This window comes from Podarcis gaigeae (genome assembly GCF_964106915.1).
Source record: "Podarcis gaigeae genome assembly, chromosome: 1".
Classification (NCBI taxonomy): Eukaryota; Metazoa; Chordata; class Lepidosauria; order Squamata; family Lacertidae; genus Podarcis; species Podarcis gaigeae.
Window position 1 is genome coordinate 114,171,446 of NC_139678.1, and position 23,935 is coordinate 114,195,380.

A 23,935-nucleotide genomic window follows, 5' to 3' on the forward strand; every position below is an offset into this window, starting at 1 on the left:
AACCAATTCACCGTATAGATTAATGGGCAGGGTGAGAACGTAAAATGAACCTACAAGATCAGGCCAATGACCCATCTAGTCCAGCATCCTGTTTTCACAGTGTTTCATGAGATGCCTTTGGGAAGCATGTGGCATAATTGTCAACTTTTCCCTATTCTTGCGAGGAATCCTTTTCGGAATAAGGGAATTCCCCTTTAAAAAAGGGAACCGTTGACAGCTATGGCATGTGGGTATCACCTCAGTTTTCACTTTTATATTAAAATGAGGTGTATCTAAAGGTGTTCTACTGATCCATTAGAGGCTTCCATCAGCCAAACGGTGAGGAAAGTGATTTTTGCCAAATCCCTCTTCTTCTTGCAGCTCCCATGCCTCTGCGCCACAAATGTGCTCTGTGGGAGGTGGCATGGAGGATGTAGAGGGGAAGGCAATTTGGTGTAAACTGGTGTTTCCTTCCCTGTTCTACTGACAGAAGCCTCCACTTTCTCAAAAAAAACCACCTCCCGTCAGTAGAGGTGCATCTTTGGAAACAACCCAATCTGACTTTTTCTTACATTAGCAGAATTATTAGTTCTAGAATTAACCAGTGTAAATGCTAATTCACTAAAGAAGTTCACTGATATAAAGCAGTGGTGCAGGATAGTATTCGTGTAAGAATAGCTTAGGGTGTTCAACTTCATTCATGGTGAGGCAAAAAAGAAGCAGTTTGTTGATCTAAACCACAGATAACAGTGGACTTTTGGTTGTTTGGCTCCCCATACCCTCCAACAGAGTAAATTTCACAGCTTGCATAAATTATTGGTTTGTTTGTTCATTTTTGGTTTGGATGACTGCTACAGTTGTTCCATCCCATAAAGCTGAAGGCTTAAATCTTCCCACATACCGTAATCTCTTCTAGAATGTAGAAATTTCTTCAAAATGTCAGTAACCTAAACAGAGACTTGGCATAATACCCACTTAATGTAACCAGACTTTCAATGACTTCCACCCCTTTGATTTACCAGACATAGCAGCTTGCAATGAAAGTCCCTATGTATTATCTTGAAAAATTACTGTAGATTACTGTCTAGAGTATTTCTAAGTAATAGCACCTGAAGAAATGGGCAGCTTTCCAATATGATAGACATACAGACTCCACTGATCCTAACAACAAAATGGTGTATATGCACTACACCAGTAAGAAGACGGATGTATAAAGACTATACTTGCAACTATGCGTTAGCCACATCTTGTCCAAATGTTTGTTCATTTGTCTGGCAACATAAATGTTTGTTTCTGTCAAATTTCCTACTGCTCTTTGTGGCCTTCTGTACCTTTACCATCAAAGCTCTGAAACATAAATATACTGTGTCTTTAAAGTTCCCGAAGAACCTGAGAGAATTCCCACAAAACAGAAAATGCCCATATCAATTGCCGCTAAAGTGAAGAAACCTCCAGCTAAAGGTATTGTGCCAATGTGTGCTCTTTGTGTGCCATAAGTGTATACCGTCTGCTGCTGTATATCTGAGTGTTCTTGTCCTAGCTTGATTCTTTCATTGCAGTGAAATTTGGTTCTTAGTATGCGTTAAATAATACGTTAGCTAAGACTCTTGAAAATTCGTATTTTTTAAGTGCCTGAAGTCCGTAAGACCGTTACTCGAAAAGAAGTGGTTCATGTGGAAGTTCCCCAATATGAAGAGGAGGAAGAGGCTCCCCAATATGAAGAGGAAGAAGTCACACAATATGAAGAGGAAGAAGTCACACAATATGAAGAGGAAGTCACACAATATGAGAAAGAAGTCTCTCATTATGAGGAGGAAGTCACCCGATATGAGGAAGAAGTCACACAATATGAGGAGGAAGTACCTCAATATGAAGAGGAGGAAGTTCCTCATTATGAAGAAGTTCCTGAGTACGAGGAAGAGGAAGAAGTGCCTCCTCCGCCTCCTCCAGCTAAAGGTAACATCCCAGTTTACAAGCGCATTACAAAGAAAGGATTATTATTATTATTGGTTTGGCTTTGGCTTTTGTTTGCTTGGTTATTTATTTGGTTTTCGCTTTCAGTTCATTTTGCTCTCCTTTGTTGTGAGATGTGTGCGGTGCAGCTCATGTTGCAAGTAGAAATAGCTGTAGTTGAATTAGAGAATATCCCAGAAACACTGAGCTTGTCCACGCTAGGCAGTGTCTTTAGTCCTAGCAAAACTCTCAGGAATATATTTCATTTCCACCCAGGCTTCTCCAAGCTGAATAAAATGTCAATTCAGCAAGCTAGTTGTGTGCCAAAACCCTGTGACACCACAGTTCCCAGAGAGTAAATAACCAGAGAATACAACAGCATATAGTTTGGGGGTAAAATAGATTACAAAAATATATACAGAACATCTGATAGCATTGACCTATGCTCTACTGAATAGTGAGATCAGGAAGAAAGTGTCTAGCATCCGATAGTGTCCCGTTGTCCTTCCATTGCCAACCACCCCTCTCCATGTGCCGAGCAATATATCTTAACCATAGAGGAGATGGGAAATTTCTCCTCCATGACCTTCCCTTAAATAACTTATCTTTGAATCTTTGCTTTTGAATTACTCTCCCCTCCCAGCATCAGTGTCCCCATCTGCGGAAGGACTGTGGCTTTGTGGTAAAACATCTGCTTTGAATGTAGAAGGTTCTAGTTTCAATCCCTGGCATTCCCAGGCAGGACTAAGAATGTCCCGTTTGTCATTATACAGTCACACCTTGGAAGTCGAATGGAATCCATTCCGGAAGTCCGTTTGACTTCCAAAACGTTTGGAAACCAAAGCTGCGGAAGCCCCATCAGACATTTGGCTTCCAAAAATAGTTCACAAACCGGAACAGTCACTTCTGGGTTTGCAGCGTTTGGGAGCCAAAACGTCCGAGTACCATGGCGTTCGGGACCCAAGGTATGACTAATTGACAACGAGGAGCTAGATGGACCCAGTGGTCTGGCTTGATTACAAAAAAACAGCTATGTATGCCCCATTTCACTGTATTCAGGAAGGAGCCCCAACACTCTGGAGAGGACTTTCAGGGGATGCAAGTGACTGCAAAGGGGAAGAGGGAGCAAGCAACTTTCCTTAAGTTAACTTAGCTTGCAGGGGTCATGTCAGAGTGTTGCAATACAGCTGTGTTCTTATGGTGCGTCTTGGTGCATCCATTCTTTTAAATACAATCTTATCCTTCAAGTGCCTGAGGTACCAAAGAAGCCTGTCCCTGAGAAAAAGGCTCCTCCTGAGCCTGTCCCCAAGAAGAAGGAAGCTCCTCCAGCAAAAGGTATATCTATCTTCATTCGGTGTCCTCAAACTCTTGCTTTCATTTCATTAAGTTTGTTGGCTCAGTGGCGTTAGTGGGCTGGGGATCAGCTGTAGACATGCCCTTTGTTGACTCTCTGTTTTAATGTGCTGTGTGAATGGTGTGGTGTCCTCAACAATCTCTTGCCCTATCTTTAAAGTGCCTGAGGTGCCAAAGAAACCCGTCCCGGAAGAAAAGGTTCCGGTTCCTAAACGAAAAGAAGCCCCACCAGCTAAAGGTAAATCAGTGTGAGGCTTGCCCTGTGCAAATAAACTTACCTAATCGGCTACAACTAGGCTGTTGATTGCAATGATGTACTTAGATTTTCCTGTTGTGTTGATGTTGTGTCACGACCCACTCTGGGCACGTTTATGTGGCAAAAATTGCTGTGCAAACAATAACTGTGTTAATAGTCCTTTAATCCTGTTAAATGTAACTTCTTGTTTATTTTCTTCAACAACAAAAAATCTTCTTGTGTTTTGTGTCACTGTTCTCCATCTTCATTTGGAAACCAAATTCTATGCTCAACATACTGTCTCTTTCAATTGAAGTGCCTGAAGTGCCCAAGAAAGTGGTCCCTGAAGAGAAAGTACCTGTTCCTAAAAAGGTGGAAGCTCCTCCTGCTAAAGGTATCATCTCCTTGTTCACCTGGTCATCCTTTTAAACCAGGGTTTCCCCAAACTTGGGTTTCCAGGTGGGTTTTTTTGGGACTACAATACCCATCATCCCTGGCCACTGGTTCTGCTAGCTAGGGATGATGGGCATTGTAATCCAAAAACAGCTGGTGATTCAAGTTTGGACAGCCTTGTTGTAAGCAATTGACCTGCTATGTTACATAGCAGGGCTGCAGTTTGTTGTACCTCTCCCTGGGTGGTCAATACCATGAAGGGTGGGCCTGTAAATATAAATATTAAAGAAACATTATATCAGTGAGAAAAACCTGGCGGTTTCATTAAGAGCAGATCTGCAAATCCCCTTGCCCTTGTGGTTCAGATGCAGCACATTCTTCTTTTAGTTCTTTTGCTTTGTGGTGTCTCAGTACTAGAAGGAGTCAAATCAATCTGCAAATTAATCTTTTTAAAGTGCCGGCCGTGCCGAAAAAAGCCGTGCCAGAAGAGAAAGTGCCTGTTGCGGTCCCCAAAAAAACAGAGCCCGCTCCACCTAAAGGTATCTGAAATAATATTTGAAAGATATAAATTATACATACATGTGTAAGTGCTTTACCCATGGTTTGACACAGAGATATGTACAGAATATTTCAACAAGCAATATTAACCATGCAGAGTCAACAAGGATGTGTAGATTTGCATCCACAGATACACCCACCCGAGATACCAGTGGTTTTTGTGTTTTGTCTTCTACTACATCTGTTCTTTCTTTTTTGTGATACAATGTGCATATAAAGTCTGTTTCTTGGTGTCTTTAAAGTGCCTGAGATACCCAAGAAAGCTGTGTCTGAAGCAAAGGTGCCTCTCACTGTGCCCAAAAAACCAGAACCTCCACCAGCTAAAGGTATATTGACCCAGTCAAAATCAGTCTTCTTGATCTCATGTGTTTCTTTAATCTTAGATGTGATGCTTGTGTATGTCAAATATAGTTGTTGTCCCTTGCCTGTCAGCTCTTTCTCTTTCTGTCTCTTTCTTTGTCACAACAAACCCATAAATCACATTCTTCAAATTAAATCCTTGAAGTGCCTCATATACCAAAGGAGCCTGTCCCAGAAGAAGCACCTGTTTATATACCTGAAGAAGAGGAAGCTATACCTGAAAAAGGTACATTCAGCTCATCATTATCCTTACCAAAGACCTCTTTTAAAAATAAGAACAATAATATGATCTGTGTCGTTTGCTTTATGTTCTCTAAAAGCCATGCAATCTGATCTTATGCATGTTTACTCAGGAACAAATTCTGCTAGGCTTACCAAATTCTGGGCAAGCAGAGTTTTGTTGATTCAGTGGGACTTCCCTTTCCCCCTTTTTCCCATGCACCCCCCAAAAAATCTGCTCAAATAGTCCCCTGACTTCCATATGTGAATTTTGAGGGAGCACAGAGTGGCACTGCAGGCGGGAGGAAACAACAGGGAAGTTCCATTGGGTAATCAGTAAAATAGCATTGGAGACAATGAACGATTACTCCCAAGTGAATGGGCATAGGACTGCAGACAAACTTTTAATTGCAGTCTAAATACTTCTCTTTCTTGATCTGGTTTCATGCTGCAATTTTCTTTATAACGCCTCTGAAAATAATTTTACAAACCTGTTTCTAAAGACATAAATAATAGCACTTGAGTATTTAAAGATAACTGTTTCTATGTAAAGATATTTGCATAGCCATACTCAAGAGGTACACCATCCAATGTTGGAGAAAAACCATGTGAACTGGTTTTGAAGAAGACATTGGGTTGGTATCTGAGATCAACCAGCCTGCCTGCTGGTTGTTGATAGTTGGGTCAAAAGGTCACTCCCCGAAAAGCATCAAGGGTGATGCTCCCCGCCGGACTGCCTCTCAGTAGGGTGCCTCCATGTGACCTCTGGGCAGCAATATCCCTTCCCAAACCCCTTTAACAGGGTAAGGTAAAGGTAAAGGGACCCCTGACCATTAGGTCCATTCGTGACGGACTCTGGGGTTGCGGCACTCATCTCGCTTTACTGGCCGAGGGAGCCGGCGTACAGCTTCTGGGTCATGTGGCCAGCATGACTAAGCCACTTCTGGTGAACCAGAGCAGCACACAGAAACGCTGTTTATCTTCCCACCAGAGCGTTACCTATTTATCTACTTGCACTTTGATGTGCTTTCGAACTGCTAGGTTGGTAGGAGCAGAGACCGAACAACAGGAGCTCACCCCATCATGGGGATTCGAACCGCCGACCTTCTGATCAGCAAGTCCTAGGCTCTGTGATTTAACCCACAGTGCCACCCGTGTCTCATTTTAACAGGGTACCCAGTTGTAAAAAGCTCCAGACCCGATTCCTTAACCTTAACCTTAACTCATTATCTGATTTGGTATAACGACACTTCTTTGAACACTGTGGGATTTGCTCCTAAGTAAACATGCATAGGATTGATGTACATTGTTTAGTTATCATGAGCAAAGGCCCACACTGTTTCGCAAATTGTTTTTGAAACTCTGCGAAATTTCAAATGTGGTGTGTGATATGGCCTGGCTGCTGTTCTGAGGGAAATATTCACAAATTCTGTTAAGCAAACCCTAAAGCAGATTCATGAATTGTGGTCTATGCTGTGACCTGTGTTTGTGCTCCCCGCCCTGCCCCAAACCCAACGTGAGCTATGTTTCTCTTTCCGAAGTGGATTAAAAACAAAATTCTTAATCCGAAAATATGTGTTTAAAGTCCCAGAAGTGCCAAAGAAAGTCGTCCCAGAAAAGAGAGTCCCTGCAGCTGTTCCCAAAAAAGTGGAGCCTCCTCCAGCAAAAGGTACATTGAGTAACAAAGAAGTAGTGTATGTTTTCTTCAGTTGTACTAACAACCTGACCTTCCAGAAGAGAAAAGAAACTTCTTGTTTGCCAGTGAATTCAGGGGGATTCAAACTGTGTGCAGGAAATATTTCAAAATGTGTATAGCACAACATGTTTGTCCTGTGTCACTTTTGTCTGTTTGCAATGTGTGGAAAATGGCTTCCCAGCAGAATATTGTCTGTTGGGTTCTTGAATTGCTGAAGTTCTTGTTCTGCGAATTTCTTGCTTTTTGTACACATCTTCCTGTTCTTGGTGCTTCTTGGTGTTGTGTTAGCACTGAGGATTTCTTTAAAAAACAAAACATATTCTCAAAACACTATCATGCTTTTTTTTTTTAAGTGGCTGAGGTTCCTAAACCTGTCCCTGAAGAGAAAGTGCCCGTTCCCAAAAAGGTGCCGTCTCCTCCAGCAAAAGGTACTTACTTTAAGTCTAGAAATTATCATTATGTCTCGGAGCATTGAAACACATAGCTAACAATGCTGTGAAGTCTTACATGTTTGTGTGTGTGGTGGCTTTAAATTAAGTCTATGTTGTCTTTAAAGTGCCTGAGGTTCCTAAGCCTGTTCCGGAGGAGAAAGTTCCTGTTGCCAAAAAGGTCCCAGCTCCTCCCAAAAAAGGTATATCCAATCTTTAAAACGGTGTGCAATTTTTATTTTTACTTTTGTCCATACACTGATAACCATTTGTATTAATTAATTAGCTATTAAAGTAGGGTTGCCGTACGTCATACCTGGTGTTCACTTTTGGGAATATGGCAAAGTTGTCTGAATAGATAGCTCTTAAACGTTGCAATGCCATATGTGTTTGTCCGCGCTGGCTCGAGACCAAATTCTTAAAACAACTCAATATTCTTTAAAGTGCCTGAAGTTCCCAAACCTGTCCCAGAAGAGAAAGTCCCTGTTCCTAAAAAGGTGGCAGCTCCTCCAGAGAAAGGTATATCCATAAATCTATACCTATAGATACATAAGATGATAACTTTTATCGTGGCATTAACCAGTCATTTTTGTTGTTGTTGTCCCATTACATTTGAACTTGAACCAACTAAACAATGCCATCCTATACACTTCGACTCCGAAGTAAGTCCCATTGGGATCAATAGGACTTACGTCCAGGAAAAGGATGGGTATAGGATTGCATTCTAAATCAGTGTAGTGATTTGTGTCATCTTGTATGTCTGTGTGTTGCTTGTGATCTTGTAGTTTGACTGACATTATATAAAAAAGCTAAAGTAGCGGTGTCATGTCTTTAAAGTGCCTGAGGTACCCAAGAAAGTTGTCCCTGAAAAGAAGGTACCAACTGCTCCTCCTAAAAAAATAGAGGCTCCACCTGCCAAAGGTACATCTCTTCTTATCTGTGTTATAACGTTCTTCTTTCATATTACTAATTATATGTGTGTTTTATCACAGACTGTCAAATATACGTTAGTAAGTTCTTGAGTTCATTTTTATTCATGCTTTATGAATTATGTGGTTTTCTTATACTTGGTAAACAATTTAAACAGCACCTACCTAAAACAGCACTGTATTTTTTAACATCTCTGAGGAAAAAATATCTGCTGTTATATCAAAGAAAATTCTTCCACCTAAGTTTGTTTTTGTGCATCTCTAAATATCTTGTAAAGAGAATTTATTATTAATCTTTTCTAACATCTTCTAGTCTATTACTATAGGCTACTAGCATTACAGGTATCTCTTTTTTATTTTTAAAAACCCTTCTTGTAATTATTTGATAGCTTTGGGTGGTTTTCTTTCTATATTTGCTTTGTATGCTTATGCACCAGCAAGTCTTTGAAATAATGAAAAATTAATGCTATCTTTAAAGTGCCTGTGGTACGTAAGAAACCCATCCCTGAAGAACAGGTCACTGTTGAAAAATACTTCTATGAAGAATATGAGAAATATGAGACCTATGAGAAGACTGAGGAGTTTCTTCAGGTAGAAGAGGGTGAAGAACCTGAAGAATATGAGGAAGCCCCAGAACCTGAAAGATATGAAGAAGCTCCAGAAGAACCTGAAGTCGAGCAATACGAGGAAGCTCCAGAAGAATTTGAACAGTATGAAGAAGCTCCAGAACCGGAGGAACTTGAGTACTATGAAGAGGTTCAGGAGACCAAGGAGATTGAAGAATATGAGGAAGTGTATGAGGTTCCACCAGCAATAGGTATATTAATCACTTACCTGTTGTTTGTTGCTGCCCTGAGATTGAACCTTCTTTTGAATGCCCAAATTTCCCCTCCCCCCAAAAATCCACCCCAGTATTCCCTGCTTTTGTGCTTACAAGACTCCATTTGAGGGACAGGTTTCCCAGAGTGGGTCAAACCAACTATGATGTTGTTACTGAAGAGTTTAAAAGCTAATTATGGGTGTATCCTCCTTTAATGATTAGAGACTTCTTCTGTAATTGTGATTACAGTCTTCTGAATTTGGCAATTTGGTTTCTTTGTAAATAACTAAAAGCTCCTTTGTAAAATGTTTTTCAAGTGCCTGAGGTGCCTAAAAGAGCCATTGCTGAAGAAAAAGTAAAAGTTGCTGTACCTAAAAAAGAGGAAGCTCCACCAGCTAAAGGTAGATAAAGTTGCTGAATCTGTTCCTTTGTGTACCCTGAAAAATCAGATGCCCTCATGGTTGACTGTTGTCCTTACATTTCAGTTTTCACTAGCATTAAGATTGCAGATAGGACATTAATTTTATTATGTCACTATGGGTTGTATCCATTGTTAGTCGTAGTCATAACAGACCCAATGAAATTAAAGGTCATGACTAACATAGGCCCATTAATTTCACTGTGTCTGCTCTGAGTTGGATACAAATCTGTTAGCTGAACTGTCTAAGGGCATGAGCTATGTATACATCTGGTAGCTTTTCCTCAGTTCTTTTAAGTCAATGCCTGGCCAGCTAGCGAGGAACTCCCCCAGCTTGGGCCTCTGACTGGCCAATGTGAACCTGGCGCTTCACTTGACAGAAAGTTGTACCCATGGCCATGACAACTGGGGGGAATTCCCCATCAGCCAGCAACCATGTGTGTTCAGCTGCCAGGGGAGGAGACCTTCCAAAGTGGCTTTTCAGAGGAAGAATAGGACTTGAGGGAGGGTATAGTTGGATTGTGGTTCCAAACCACCTAAGTTTCATTACATTTAGTGGAACAGTTTCCTATATATGTAAGCAACTAGATAAGAGAAGGCAGATCAGTATAGCTAACAAACTGGGATAGATAATTTTTTTCCTTCTCTGTCGAACTTGACATTTAATCAATATTGCCCCTATGCGTCTGTGTCTCTTTTTAAACCCCTTCTGTCATTTTGTGTGGCATTTTAAGTCTGTTTTGTTTATTCTTGCACTTGATTCGTAATTCAAAGAATGGCAAACTCTTAAAAGAAATACATGTTTTTAAAGTGCCCACAGCAAAAAAGAAACCAGAAGAAAAAGTACCTCTTGCTGTTCCTAAGAAAGAAGTGACTCCTCCACCTAAAGGTACATTCACTCTTCGCTATCTTGTGCATCTTTCATCTTCTCTCTGTGTATTTTGTATAAATGTGTTGTGCACCTTCAATGGTATGTTGTGTTTGTTCTGTATGTGTACGTATTCATGGTGTGTCCTTGTGTTTTGTGTTCCCTTCTTTTGTAATTATGTATATAGCATTCATGTAAGATTCATAAATAACTAAACAAAAGTATTGTATCTTTAAAGTGCCTGAGATACCTAAGAAAGCTGTTCCTGAAGAAAAAGTGCCTAAGACTGTTCCCAAAAGGAAAGAGCCTTCACCAACTAAAGGTAGATTCAGTAGTAAGACAGAAAGAATATTGACATTCCTGTGTTCTTGTCTATGGTGTTATCACTAACGCCTCAGAAGAGAACTTTCAGCAATGTGCACATTATTTTAGAAGTGTGTATTTCTCCAAATAAGCTTGAGTACATGCTCTATCTTTAAAGTGCCTGACATTCCCAAGAGAGCCGTCCCTGAAGAAAAAGTATCCATCACTACCTATGAAGCAGAAGAACCTCCCACAGTAAAAGGTAGATGAAATTTTGAATAGGCAAGAACAAAAAAAGTATATCTTCATCAGTGTAGTTGCGTGATCAGTGTGCTTAGATCACAGCAGTAAGGCCCTTAGATGTTCCTGACACAAGTGTATCATAAATCCTACGAAATCTGGAGAAAACATTTTCATTTGGCTTACAAAACTCTGTTGACTATGTTGACAACAGCTGTGATTGGAAGATGTCCTAAATAAAGTGACGATGTTTATTGTATAAAGGAAAAGAGGTATAGCTGACATTAGAAAATGTATTTTATCGGCCAAGCCAATTTATTAAATTTAAATTGCTCATTATCCCCTTCTTTCCTGCGTAGGAAACCATTAAAATGATATTCTGCCCCTGAAGTATTTAAAATGGAAAAAGAATTTGTTTAGTTATTCTTTTCTCTGTGTTATGGTTGTCTTGTGTTTAAAGATGTTATAACTATTTTTTTTATTAAAAAAAACCCAACTAAGAGAAAACTAATATCTTTAAAGCTCCCGCAGTTCATGAGAAAACATTACGGGAAGAAAAAGTTACTTATATTATCTCCAGAGAAAAGGAAGGTGCTACAGTTGAAGGTACATCAGAGTTTTATTCAATTTGCAAAATAACTAAGCTTGAAAAGCCAGTCAGTCAGTTTAACAATTTAATTGGCACTGAGAATAGTAAGAGGTGTCTGATTTTGTAGACTTTATAATATCAAACAGCTTACCGTGCTGTGTTTTGCTTAATCAAAATGTCATGATTTAAAATATTATTGTCCACATGTTTTGGCGTGAGGACAGATTGCAGTGAGGTAGCAGGTTTTATGGTCCAATGGTAGGATTCTGGCTCCAGTGCTGAATTTCCTTTGCAAAGCTTCCTATCAATCATTTGATCTCGACAGTCTGAAGCAAATGCACTTGGCCAAACATAGACATAAGGGCAGGAATCTGAGTTGTTAGTATGCGGAGCAGAGCCTGTTGTCACTGTGTCAAGAAGAGCATAGTAATTCATAGCCATTTCACTTTTAAAAGCCAAAGGAAACAAAATAGATGTCAGAGAGCAAATCATAAATGAGTTGTGCTTCTTTAGTTCTAGGATTATTCTTTTTTTAACTTTGTTTGTTTTCTTGATCTGCTGGTCTTCACTGTGTGCTGTTTATTTTTTCCCCCAACCTGTCCTTTGTGTGTCCTTTTGAAACGTCTCAAATATACTAATATCTTTAAAGTGCTTGAACTGGAAGAGGAAGCTGTCCCAGAAGAAACGGCTCCCATTGGTGTTCCTATAAAACAGAAAGCTCCGCCCATTAAAGGTACATACACCACCTCTTCCGCTAACTTCCCAAAGTGCGAACTACCATTGTATTATCCAGGCCCTTTGTTGGTCTGTTCCTTTTTGTCTTATGTGTGACATAATTGTATACATACTCAAAAATAAACTAATATCTTTAAAGTGCCTCCGGCGGCAAAGAAAGCTGTGCCAGAGAAGAAGAAACCTACACCTGTACCTAAAGAAGAAGCAACGCCTATCAAAGGTAACACACCTTTAGCTACAACTGCAGTGAAATGAGACATTTCACCATTTTATTTCCCCACCTGCTATTCTCTTACATAATTCAGTGTTTTGTGCAATGTAGGCGAATTTCTTGCCAAATTAATTACAAATTATTCCATGCAGTTTTAGGGGGAATAATTAAATGGGATAAAATTCAGATCACCAGTACTAGAAATCTGAATAGGAATAGGAATATTGCTTTTCATCTAGAATCGCCGCTCTTGCAAAGCAGAGACGAATGCAGAAGGCTCAATTGGTCATAAGGCAATGTTTCGTCGCTGTAATTCTATCATGGAAGATACGTGTCAAATTTCTTCCAAGATCTTCGAAATATGTGTGTGTGTCCTGTTGTTTTGTCTGTGGTCTGTAATAACCTCTTATTTTAAAATGCCCACGTTTCTAAAAAAAGACTAATATCTTTAAAGCACCTGAGGTTCGAGAAAAGGCTGTTTCACAAGAAATAATTCCTACTCCATCGGTCTCAAAAGAATTGGAACCTCCGGCAGCTAAAGGTACAACAGCAATTAGGTGAAAGTGATAATGAATTAGCAAATTTCAAGGCATTTAAATGTGCCACAATAGCTCATTGTCATAAATTTCGGGGTGTTGTGTGCCAACGTCAATAACTGTTTATTTAGTTTGTCTGTTTCTATGTGTTTCACAAATTTTAATTTCCTGCCAAAAACTAATATCTTTAAAGTGCCTGTGATACAAAAGAAAGCCATTTCGGAGGAACAAGTAACAGTTCAAGTATCTAGGAAAGAAGCTACACACTATGAAGGTACATAATCCTTTAATTGAATGTTTCATCTAAAAGTCTTCTAACGTGTCAATGCTTTATGTTACAGAGCCCAAGCCCAGGTTGTCATGTATACTAAAGGTGTTTATGGCCATTTGATCGGCCATCCACACTCCATTCACATTACTAATTGGATAGATTTTAAGTAAATTCATTTTCAAATGCAGCAATAGACACACATGGGGGATTGTTTCAAGGTTTAGATATTATTTAGGCTGCCTTTCATGTGTCTCAGATGTAGCCCAATAAAAACCATTCTCATAAAGCATTAAGGGAGAAAAATGAAAACTTGGGTGGAAAAGAAAATAGCATAAGATCCAGTTAATGATAGTTCAGTAGCAATGAAAAACTTTTTTTCAGAACTTAACTGAAGAGTGGAATAACTAGAAACCAGAAAGGTGGAACACTTAGATTTTAATTAGATTAGACCAACTGGTTTCAGTGGGGCCAAACTTTATAACTAGCGAGGCTAACCATAAAAGCATGACGTGATCAGTTGAGGGGTGGGCCTTAACTTGCCCATGAGAGCAGAAAAATATTCAGAGCCCAGGGGGGTAAAAAGGAGTTCCAGCAAAAAATGTTTAGGGACTTATGGAGTGCAGAAGGGGCATATTTCAGAACCTTTCACTCCTTCACCCCCTTTGCTCTTAACAACAGGCACTCTACTTTATATGTGATTGTAGCAAACCTAGATCTAAGCAAATAATTGTGCTGCACTCCTATCTAGTTTTAGCCTGAGCATCTCTAATTAGCAGAGCAAAAGGTTAGAATTAGTTAACCTTGAAGAAGGCCTGCTTCTGTGACTAAATGGAAAGTATAAGTTTATTCCACAATAAATACGGCTGGGCTCTCTGTTTGTTGGTCATAGTCTTTTGTTATGTCTTTTTTGTCCTATGCTTTTTACAAGTATGATTTTGCATGTCTCAAAGAAAACTAATATCTTTAAGATACAGAAACATATGAGGAAATGCTTCTAGAAGAAATGGAAGAACGGTATCCTGCCACCATTCCTAGGAAACGTGAGGTTGCACCTCCCAAAGGTATATTCTCTCTTCAAGGAAAACGTAAAGCTACCAAAGTCACAAAAGTGACATATTTTCATTATTTTGCTCTTGTTCAGTTTGATGCTACTATTTGAATTTTGTGGTTTTAAAATTCTTACAAGGGAATTGATTTTATTTAAAGTGTCTGAGGTGCCCAGAAAAGGAGTGGCAGAAGAGAAGATATCCATTGCAAAGCATGAAAAAACAGAATTAGTTTCTGTACATAAAAAAGCAGAACTTACTGAAGTATCTCAGATAACGCAGCCTCAAGCACCAGAAAGGAAGACAGCTGCTCATAAACCCACAAAACCAGAATCTATTGCTGTATCAAAGCCAGCAGAGCCTGAGGTGCCAAAACAGAAGCTACTTGTTGCCAAACCCAGAAAACCACAACCCGTTGTGGAGCCTGAAGTGCAAGAAGAGGAGATAGATATTGCTGAACCTGAGGAACCCATACCTGTTGCAGTTTATGAGGCGGTCGAACCTCATGTGCCAGAAAAGAAGAAAGTCGTTGCTAAACCTAAAACACCAGAGCCTGTTGTGATGCTTAAAACAGTAGAGTCAAAACAGGAGATAGCTGTTGCCAAACCCAGAAAACCAGAACCTCTTGTGGAGCTTAAAACAGAAGAGTCTGAGGTGCCAGAAAAGAAGCTAATCATTGCTAAACCTAAAAAAACAAAACCTGGTGTGGTCCCTAAAACAACAGAGCCTCCAGTGCGAGAAGAGCAGATGGCTGTCTCCAAACCTAGGAAACCACAACCTGTTGGGTTTCCTCAAACAGTAGAGCCTGAAATGGAGGAAGAGGAGATAGATATTGCTGAACCTGAGGAACCAAAACCTGTTGTAGTTCTTGAGACGGTAGAACCTCATGTACCCAAAAAGAAGGTTGTTGCTAAACCTAAAAAACCAGAACCTATTATGGTGTCTAAAATAGTGGAGCCTCCAGTGCCAAAACAGAAGATAGCTGTCACTGAACCCAGAAAACCAGGACCTGTTGTAGAGCCTGAAACAGCAGAGCCTGAAGTGCTGGAAGAGCAGGTAGTTGTCTCCAAACCCAGAAAACCAGAATCCATTGTCATGGCTCAGATGGTACAGTCTGAAGTGGAAGAAGAGGGGGTAGATATTGCTGAACTCAAGAAACCAAAACCCACTTCAGTTCTTGAGGCAGTTGAACTTCATGTGCCAGAAAAGAAAGCAGTTGTTGCTAAACCTCAAAAAACAGAGCCTCTGGTGCCTGAGCCTCCTGCACCAAAACAGAAGATAGCTGTCACCAAACCCAGAAAACCACAACCTGCTTTGGTGCCTGACATAGAAGGGCCTGAAGAGGAAGAAAAGAAGGCAACCATTGCTAAACCTAAAAAAACAGAGCTTGGTGTGGCTCCTAAAATAGCAGAGCCTTACATGCCAGAAGACAAGATGGCTGTTGCCAAACCCAGAAAACAGGAATTCATTGTCATGCCTCAGATGGCAGAGCCTGAGCTGGAAGAAGAGACAGATATTGTGGAACCTGAGAAACCGAAACCTATTGCTGTTCTTGAGTCAGCAGAACCTCGTGTGCCAGAAAAGGAGGTAGCCGCTGCTAAACCTAAAAAACCAGAACTTATTGCAGTGCCTAAAACAGTAACGCTTCCAGCGGCAAAACAGAAGATGGCTGTCACCAAACCCAAAGAACCAGAAGTTGCCATGGTGCTTGAAGTGGAAGTGGAAGAAGAAAAGAGAGCAAAATCCGGGGAGCCAGAACCTACAGTGGTGCCTGAAACAGTTTGGTGGCAAGAGCCAGAGGAAAAGGCAGCTGTTTCCAAACCCAGAAAACCAGAGCCTGCTGTTGTGCTTGATGCAGCAGAGGCTCAAATACCAGAAGAGACTGTGATGGTTGCTAAGCCTAAAAAACAAGACCCTTATGCTGTGCCTGCAACAGAGTCTCCACCATTAAAAGGTAGACGTCATTCCCAAAGGGAAATGACACTCTTGGCTTAAGAAATGTTTGTCTTGTTTGTGGGGAAAAAAATCTTCTTTGTTTCATGTTAGTTTATAAATTTTGTACAGGCAACTTTTCTTGTCATACGTAAATGTGAATGTGCCTAATTAATGTCAATGTTTGGTGTCAAGTCTTTATGGTCTTGCTGTTATTTATCTTTATTGTGGCTTCTTCAGTTCGTACAATTAACACAATCTAATATCTTTATTGAAGTATCTGGTTTATCCAAGAAACCTGTTCTAGACAAGTGCTGACAAAAAGCAAAAAAACAGAAGCTCTGCTGGGTAAGAAAGAAAGTAAAAAAAGAACTTATCTCTTCTTGTTTCCTGATAATCTTGTGTCCCAAAAAGTTCCCATGCTGATTTTTGCAGAAATAGGAATATCATTTGCAGCTATATTCTTACCTTCCCTTTATAAACAAATATGACGCAATACATAATAAAACATGAGGTCAGATGCCAGGATGAAAGGGGAAATGCTAATTATGATAACAATTAATAATAATAAACATACCCAAACCACTGTCAGGAAGGTAACAGCTGTGGGAGTAATCTTACAAAACAGATATATCAGCAGGTATTTTGAAATCTTTCAAATGTTCAGTTGAGTTCAACCGTTTCCATCAGCCCATAAAAGATAACTACTTATATATATGAATGAAGGACCTGTATAGGGGGGAATTTTTATCCTAGTGCCTTCTCTTCAGTCACTTGAACGATTTGTTCAGATTTGCCACCTGGACAGCTAATATTCAGCAACAATTGACGTTGTGGTGCTTGTTCATACGCCAACTATAGATGTTTTGAGAAAAGGTCTATGTCTATACAATGTAAAGGGCAGCCTCCTGCTTTCAATTGAATACCCACCCGTGTGATTTTAATGTCAATATTGTCCATGTCATTCCATGTCCGTGTGTCATGTTCTGTCTGTTGGGAATAAATCTGTTTCACTTCTTCATGCCGTGTTATAAACCATTTTCAGTTCTTCAAAGTAAAATGTACTAATATCTTTAAAGTTCCCGAGATGCCCAAGAAGGCTGTGCCAGAAGAGAAAATACCTGTTGCAGTGCCTAAAAAACCAGCTCCTCCACCTGCTAAAGGTATATACCTCAGTCTTGGTGACATTCATTCTTACCAAAAGAAAAAGAAATGGGTTATGGGTTCACTTTCCCCCACCCCCATTTATAATTCTGCATTCTTTTCTTCTTCCTCGTCTTCTAAAAACCGATTTCATTTCTTAATTGGAAACATTCAGATAGGTTTTGGTTACAATTCAGAGAGTTATGGATACAAAACCCCATCGATTTCAGTGGAACTTGTTTGTCCCCTGAACTGTGATTGCTTAATATTGACCACTAACCTTCCTGATATTCCTCTAAAGGCGCCTCTTTATTCCTGACACTTTTGCCTGCATTTTAACAAACTGAAACGTAACAGAAAATGATGCTATTTCTTTTCAAGTGCCTGAGGTTCCCACAAAAGTTGTCCCAGAAAAGAAGGTGCCAGCTGCTGTTCCAGAAGCACCTCCAGCTAAAGGTAACATCCCATTCGACAGAAAGCAGCAGTGGGTTAGGGCTGGTCCAGGAGGATAGGCATTGGCCTGGTTTGCATGACATGGTAAGAACAAACCTCAGCTGCAGCTCGTGATTGATGAGTAGACCACTAAACCAGGCTTCCTCAAACTCAGCCCTCCAGATGTTTTGAGACTACAATTCCCATCATCCCTGACCACTGGTCCTGCTAGCTAGGGATCATGGGAGTTGTAGGCCAAAAACATCTGGAGGGCCGAGGTTGAGGAAGCCTGCACTAAACTAAACTTTGATTGAGCTCAGCGCAGTGTAATATTAAAAAAGACTATGGAGGACCAAAGGGGTTGCAAGCTGGTGATTGAAAGCCTGCACTTTTGCACAATTCTGGTAAGCCATAGCTTAGCTTACTGTGTCACATGAACCAGGCCAGTGTATATCTTTTTTTATTACTTTTTTATACTACACATTATCATCGCTAAATGCCATGTGTTCTTCACTTTAGTAGACGATATCAAGTGTGGTATTTGGATACCAAAGGTGGCAGAAATGTTCTCCTTTAAGCTAATACTATTTGTTTGTTTGTTTGTTTGTTTGTAGATTCACAGTCAGACTTTAATATCAATATTTCTAGAGTAGGTCACCATAAAAATAAGAAAGCAATTTTAAAAGATCAAACAGCAGATAAGACTAGCATCACTAAGACAGTCTCCTCAACAGTGAACAGGCAGGTGAAATAAATAGGGTGGCATCAAAAGATCTTATGAGAATATATAATTATGGTTTCCGTCAAATTTCAAATTATAAATTATACATTAAAGATAAAGGATATAAAGTGAATATTATTATTTAAATATCCCCATCCCCATCTACTATAACTTTATTTCAAATTATTATATTTCCTTTTTAAATTATTATTGAAATTAATTTATTGTAGTGTTGGTTGTTAAATTGCTAACTGCTTAATTATTTACTGTTCTGTTACTGGTTTGTCAATGCTGTGCTTTCTTCCTTACTATTACTTTCTATTTAAATTATGTATAATTTTTTTTTAAAAAAAAATGTTAATGATGGTGTTAATAACAACGATGGCAAAAAAGACGGCATGCTAGGTGAGCCTCCCTTGGGAAATAGTTTCATAAGAAAGCCACTACCCCAGTCGCCGCCCACCTTGTCTCAGAGAGATGGCACATTTCAGATGAGAGCCTTCAAAGACAAAGCCTTGTGTGTTAGATGATGGCCAGTGCAGTCAAATCTCAGAGGCAACTGCTGCTGCATTTGATGGGATTCAAACGTAACTGGACCTAGGATTACAGCCTTAAGCTGAGCAATGTTGTCACTAGTTAATATTCAGTGGGACTTACTTCCTAGTGTGCTTTGTGTTTAGACTGCAGCCTCAGTTTGCATTTGTGTCTTAGAAGTTATGTGTATTGTCCTGCACCAAAGAGTAAGCAAAATCCATACCCTTCCTTTAACAGTGCCTGAAGTACCAAAGAAACCTGTTCCAGAAGAGAAAGTTGTGCCTAAAAAGCCAGAGGTGCCAGCAGCTAAAGGTGTGTGCATTTCATGTATTCAACAAATAAGATGCTCCCATCCCTTCAGTTCCTTACTGTTCCTTTAGTGTCTACACTTCATTTCTTTCATACTTCCTTGTCATTATTCTTCACATAGAATACATGGCAGCAACGATAGCACTTCTTAGTCATGTTGTATATATGGTATACAGTAGTACCTTGGTTCTCAATCTTAATCCATTCCAGGAGTCCATTTGACTCCCAAAACCATTAAAAAACCAAGACGCAGCTTCCAATTGGCTGCAGGAGCAAGCAGAAGCCGCATTGGATGTTTGCAGCGTTCAGGAGCCAATTTGTTCGACAACTAAGCTATTTGAGAGCCAAGGTACCACTGTACATGTTTAAGTTCACATTATTGAAGCTATTGTGTGTCCACCTGCTACCATTCTGTGACAGGATTAACATATGCTACCTTTGGAAGACATGGCATTAACATAAGCTAATCTTATTCAGTGCCCGAGGTACCAAAGAAACCTGTCCCAGAAGAAAAAGTTCCAGTGGCTGTGCCAAAGAAGCCAGAACCTCCACCTGCCAAAGGTAGGCCTCATTTTTAAAGAAAGGATGACAAGTTAGTACTACCAGGGCTATTTTTCAGCCGGAACTCGCCGGAACTCAGTTCTGGCACCTCTCAGGTGGGCGCCATTTCCATTCTAAGGAAACAAAGTCTGGCACCTCTTTTTCTAGAAAAATAGCACTGAGAAGTACACATTTTTCAAACTGAAGTCTGCTGGTGTTACTATACTGTATATTTGCAATATCTAAATATATTTGGGTGAACACAAGAAGAGACCAAAAACTCATCTAATCTAGCACATGGCTGTCACAGTGCCCGACTAAATAGATGCTAATGGGAAGTCCACAAGCAGAACATGGGCACTACAGCATTCTCCTCACTTACAATTTCCCAAAAACTGGTTTTGAGGAGCATACTGCCCCTACTCCGGAAGTAATACACAACCATAATGACTGGTAGCCTTATTCCCCCATGAACCCTTTTGAAGGCAAACCAATTTGGTGGTCATCACTGCATGTGGGAATCATGATCTCAAATGATGGATCTGTGCTGCTATTTAATGTTGGGGTTGTGTGTGTGTGTGTGTGTGTGTGTTTGCAACTGTGTATGTTTCTTAAATGAGTTATTGTAAACAAAAATAATATTAATGTTTTCAAGTGCCTGAGGTGCCAAAGAAAGTTGTTCCGGAAAAGAAAGTACCAGCTGAAGTGCCTAAGAAACCGGAAGCTCCACCTGCTAAAGGTGTGTATTGCTTGTAACGCATGAAACAGCTTTGTTTGCTCTTGGGAGGAATATTTAACCTTTATCAAGGGAAGAGACAGGAAAATATTGATTTCCGTCTGTGTGTTTCTACTGTGTGATCTGTAAAGAAAGACAGAAGGCTTACTACTGTACAGCTTAATTGTGTCATACCAGTTCTCCCCAGTTTTGTCTTATTTTTGAAGTTCTGTGTTTTACGACTTTCATGTGTCCTTAAGTATCTTCTGCACATTCTTTGATATTCGCATTCTTAAATGAAATTATTTTCCCTTCAAGTTCCGGAAGTACCCAAGAAAGTGGTCCCTGAGGAAAAAGCAAAGGTTCCTGAGCCTAAAAAACCAGAGCCTCCTGCTGTTAAAGGTACATGTCATAAGTAGAAATGCCACAAAGAACTTCAGATTTGTTTTATAGATGTAACAATAACACATAACTGTGTCACATAACTGAATATTTGTGAAAGTATGTTTAATAGTCTTATTTTCCCTCTGAGATGACTTCTCATAATGTAATATGAGAATATGTAATATGTAATATGTGTCCCATATGTATTTTAGAAAAAAGATAGCCCTTTATGTTGGTTTCCCTGCCCCTTGTTTGCTCTTGTTAATTACTGGCATACATCACTGAAGCCCAAGACTTAAAACAATTTACTATCTTTGAAGTTCCTGAGGTGCCAAAGAAAATCCCAGAAGAAAAAGTACCCGTGAAAAAGCCTGAACCTCCAGCACCCAAAGGTATATCTTAGCATCTTGGGAATATTTGTATTATTATTGTTTTGCATGTTTAGTTCTTTCAAATTCGCTGCCTCCTGAGATTTCCTTCTACTGTTTCAGTGGCAAATTCAAATCTATTTCACTCAATTCTATGAACAGATCTAAGGAGTGCAACTTGAGTTTCTTGCAGAAACTGTTTTCTCCTTGCGTTTTGCTCATATCTTCTACATTTAGAAAGCTGGTGCGTGTTTTAATCTGTTTATTGTTATTTTAGCCTTTTCAAAAGTCTTAAATTACTGTTAATTCTTCTTATCGATAATTGTATTATCTTTTTTTGTAAACCCCTTTGGGGTTTTGTTTTTTTATTTTACTTTATTTTTACAATCAAGCAGTATATAAAATTTCTCGTGAAATTAAATAAATAACTCGGACATTAAAACTGACCAATGTCTTTTAAAGTGCCAGAAGTTCCCAAGAAAGTCGTTCCAGAAAAGAAACCGCCTGAACCAGAAGCTCCACCAGCTAAAGGTACATGTCAATACTATTGTGGTCACATGGAAGCATCTTCTTATTCTGATGTGTTTGTTGTACTTTGTGTTCCTTGTTTTCTCTTATGATGTACAACATGTCTTCTTCATGTGAGATATCCAGAAGGCTTTCCGCCTATTTTAAAAAATAATTTGTTTATTAGCTTACTCTTAGCTCTTGGTGAGTGATCTGCCACCCAGGCTGTTGACCTATTTACTTTCAGCAACCCTGGCAGCAGAAATTTACTGAAAAATAATCGGTGTAGTTCATATACTTAAGGAAAATTCAAATGAGAATGTACCAGAAAGCATCTCCATCCCTTACTAATGCTATGCTCATCCTCCATTGACTGTGATAATTTAACAGAAGGACAAAGAAATAGGATGGCAGTTAAACTGCCACACTTTATAGAGATCTGCATAACTTCTCAGGAAAGGGAAGGAGGACTCATTTAACAAAACAAAAACAAAAACAAACTAGGGCTATAGCATGAAAATAAAGAAAATATACTGTCTGCATTTGTGGAGAGGAGGAGAAAATTGTATTTGAATATCGCTTTTGTCACTGTTTTCAAGTTTTGTGTTTATTGTTTTCAAATCTTTTATATCTTTGACAATCACACATTCAAAACTAATATCTTTTAAGTGCCTGAAGTGCCCAAGAAAATTGTCCCAGAAGAAAAAGTACCAAAGAAACCAGAACCTCCCCCTGCTAAAGGTATTTGTCAATTCTGAAATAATCATAGTCAAAATATTTGGGTACAAAGCTTCTTATATAGAATCAGTGGTAAAACTCCCATGGGTTTTAAATGGAGCAAGCTTTTGCCTTGCTCCCATGCCTTCAGTTCCTTCATTTATTACTTCCCATTGAAATGTGGCATTTATTAGACACAGCCTAGGTGAAGCTAAGCACTTTTAAGGCTACAGTCCTATGCACACATCTGAGAGAAAAGTTCATTGTACACCATGGGACTTCCTTCTGACTAAACATTAGCAGGAAGTTTAAGCATGTCCCATTAATTTCAATGGAAGGATTAAGCACAAAGTGCTTAACCTTAACTGGATTATGCCCAAAGTAACATGTAATCCAAATGCTTATCAAACAGATACATTTTTATAGTCTTTTTGATCACATTGAGCAAGAAAAGCCAGAGGTTTATGAGCTGCCAGTGACATTTAGGTTGCATTGAGCTTGGTGAGTCGCAAAGAAGTTGGTGGTATGCCTAGGCAATGCATGTCAATAATAAATCAAAATACAAAATATCAACAGGCCAAAGAAGACATGTAAACTTCCAGTTGTGTTGTGTCATCTTCCAATAAGGTGGCAAAATTCTTGTCAAAGGCATAAACTTATTCATTATCCATTAAAGTCATTGGATGTTAATGTGAACATCCTATTAATATGTACTTGGATTTTACCATCAGTTTGAGTATATCATTGGGTTTTGAGAATTAAGGAGAACATCTTAGGAATATATGATGGCCCAGAAGAAAATATTTATGAAATATTTATCAGTTCATATATAGTCATCAGTAATCGAGAAATATAACCAAGACTAAAACCACTCCAATTTTTTACAGATTTACTGTTTATGAGGAGTGGGGATGTAATACTATCTTGTCACAGTGGGATTGTAAATGCATTTTCTTTGTTTGTATTTGATACCCTTGTTTTCTATCTGCATTGTCTGAATTAGTGATTGTTTTAATGAAAGAGAAAAGTGAGAGGCTGAGACAGATCTTCAATGTTATGTAGTAGATAATGTTGTATATCGTCATGTTTTGTGTCTCGCGGTTTCTTGATCTCATAATCTTGCACATTGCATTTAGAATTAATAATAGTAAAACAAACAAATATCTTTAAAGTGCCAGAGGTGCCCAAGAAACCTGTGCCTGAAGAGAAGGTCCCTACGCTCAAAAAGAAAGAACCACCAACACCTAAAGGTATATGTTGTATCTGAAGCGAAAAACATCATTTTCTTATTCTCTTGATCATTGATCATCTTTTGGATATCCTTATGAGTCTATGTCATGCATCCTTTTGAGTAGCTTTCTGTGCTTAGCATCTCCATCCTCATAGTTCTACTGGTGGTACAAGTGGATTGTACTTCATGGTAGTTTGTTGTTACAAGATTCTGGGGACAAAAGCATGCATGCCCCCTCACCTTACATCTCGAGCTTTGACAT

The 23,935-nt window shown here is 39.3% G+C and overlaps 1 protein-coding gene across 2 annotated transcripts in view; it reads left to right on the forward strand.

Annotated features, from left to right (window-relative positions):
* LOC310826909 (titin-like) overlaps nt 1-23,935 on the forward strand; it is a 288,837-nt gene that overhangs the window by 137,522 nt on the left and 127,380 nt on the right. For both annotated transcript variants that reach the window (XM_083702293.1, XM_083702294.1), the window contains 35 exons: nt 1,357-1,440; nt 1,609-1,935; nt 3,181-3,267; nt 3,446-3,523; nt 3,837-3,914; nt 4,369-4,452; nt 4,714-4,797; nt 4,977-5,057; nt 6,636-6,719; nt 7,100-7,174; nt 7,303-7,377; nt 7,619-7,693; nt 8,012-8,095; nt 8,582-8,920; nt 9,241-9,324; nt 10,153-10,230; nt 10,448-10,531; nt 10,691-10,774; nt 11,275-11,358; nt 11,991-12,074; nt 12,216-12,296; nt 12,742-12,828; nt 13,017-13,097; nt 14,063-14,155; nt 14,301-16,094; nt 17,152-17,235; nt 17,597-17,671; nt 19,140-19,214; nt 19,689-19,772; nt 20,407-20,490; nt 20,785-20,868; nt 21,171-21,242; nt 21,681-21,749; nt 22,395-22,466; nt 23,615-23,692. In XM_083702293.1, the coding sequence (XP_083558419.1) occupies nt 1,357-1,440; nt 1,609-1,935; nt 3,181-3,267; nt 3,446-3,523; nt 3,837-3,914; nt 4,369-4,452; nt 4,714-4,797; nt 4,977-5,057; nt 6,636-6,719; nt 7,100-7,174; nt 7,303-7,377; nt 7,619-7,693; nt 8,012-8,095; nt 8,582-8,920; nt 9,241-9,324; nt 10,153-10,230; nt 10,448-10,531; nt 10,691-10,774; nt 11,275-11,358; nt 11,991-12,074; nt 12,216-12,296; nt 12,742-12,828; nt 13,017-13,097; nt 14,063-14,155; nt 14,301-16,094; nt 17,152-17,235; nt 17,597-17,671; nt 19,140-19,214; nt 19,689-19,772; nt 20,407-20,490; nt 20,785-20,868; nt 21,171-21,242; nt 21,681-21,749; nt 22,395-22,466; nt 23,615-23,692 (5,046 nt within the window). The remainder of the gene's footprint in view (nt 1-1,356; nt 1,441-1,608; nt 1,936-3,180; nt 3,268-3,445; nt 3,524-3,836; nt 3,915-4,368; nt 4,453-4,713; nt 4,798-4,976; nt 5,058-6,635; nt 6,720-7,099; nt 7,175-7,302; nt 7,378-7,618; nt 7,694-8,011; nt 8,096-8,581; nt 8,921-9,240; nt 9,325-10,152; nt 10,231-10,447; nt 10,532-10,690; nt 10,775-11,274; nt 11,359-11,990; nt 12,075-12,215; nt 12,297-12,741; nt 12,829-13,016; nt 13,098-14,062; nt 14,156-14,300; nt 16,095-17,151; nt 17,236-17,596; nt 17,672-19,139; nt 19,215-19,688; nt 19,773-20,406; nt 20,491-20,784; nt 20,869-21,170; nt 21,243-21,680; nt 21,750-22,394; nt 22,467-23,614; nt 23,693-23,935) is intronic.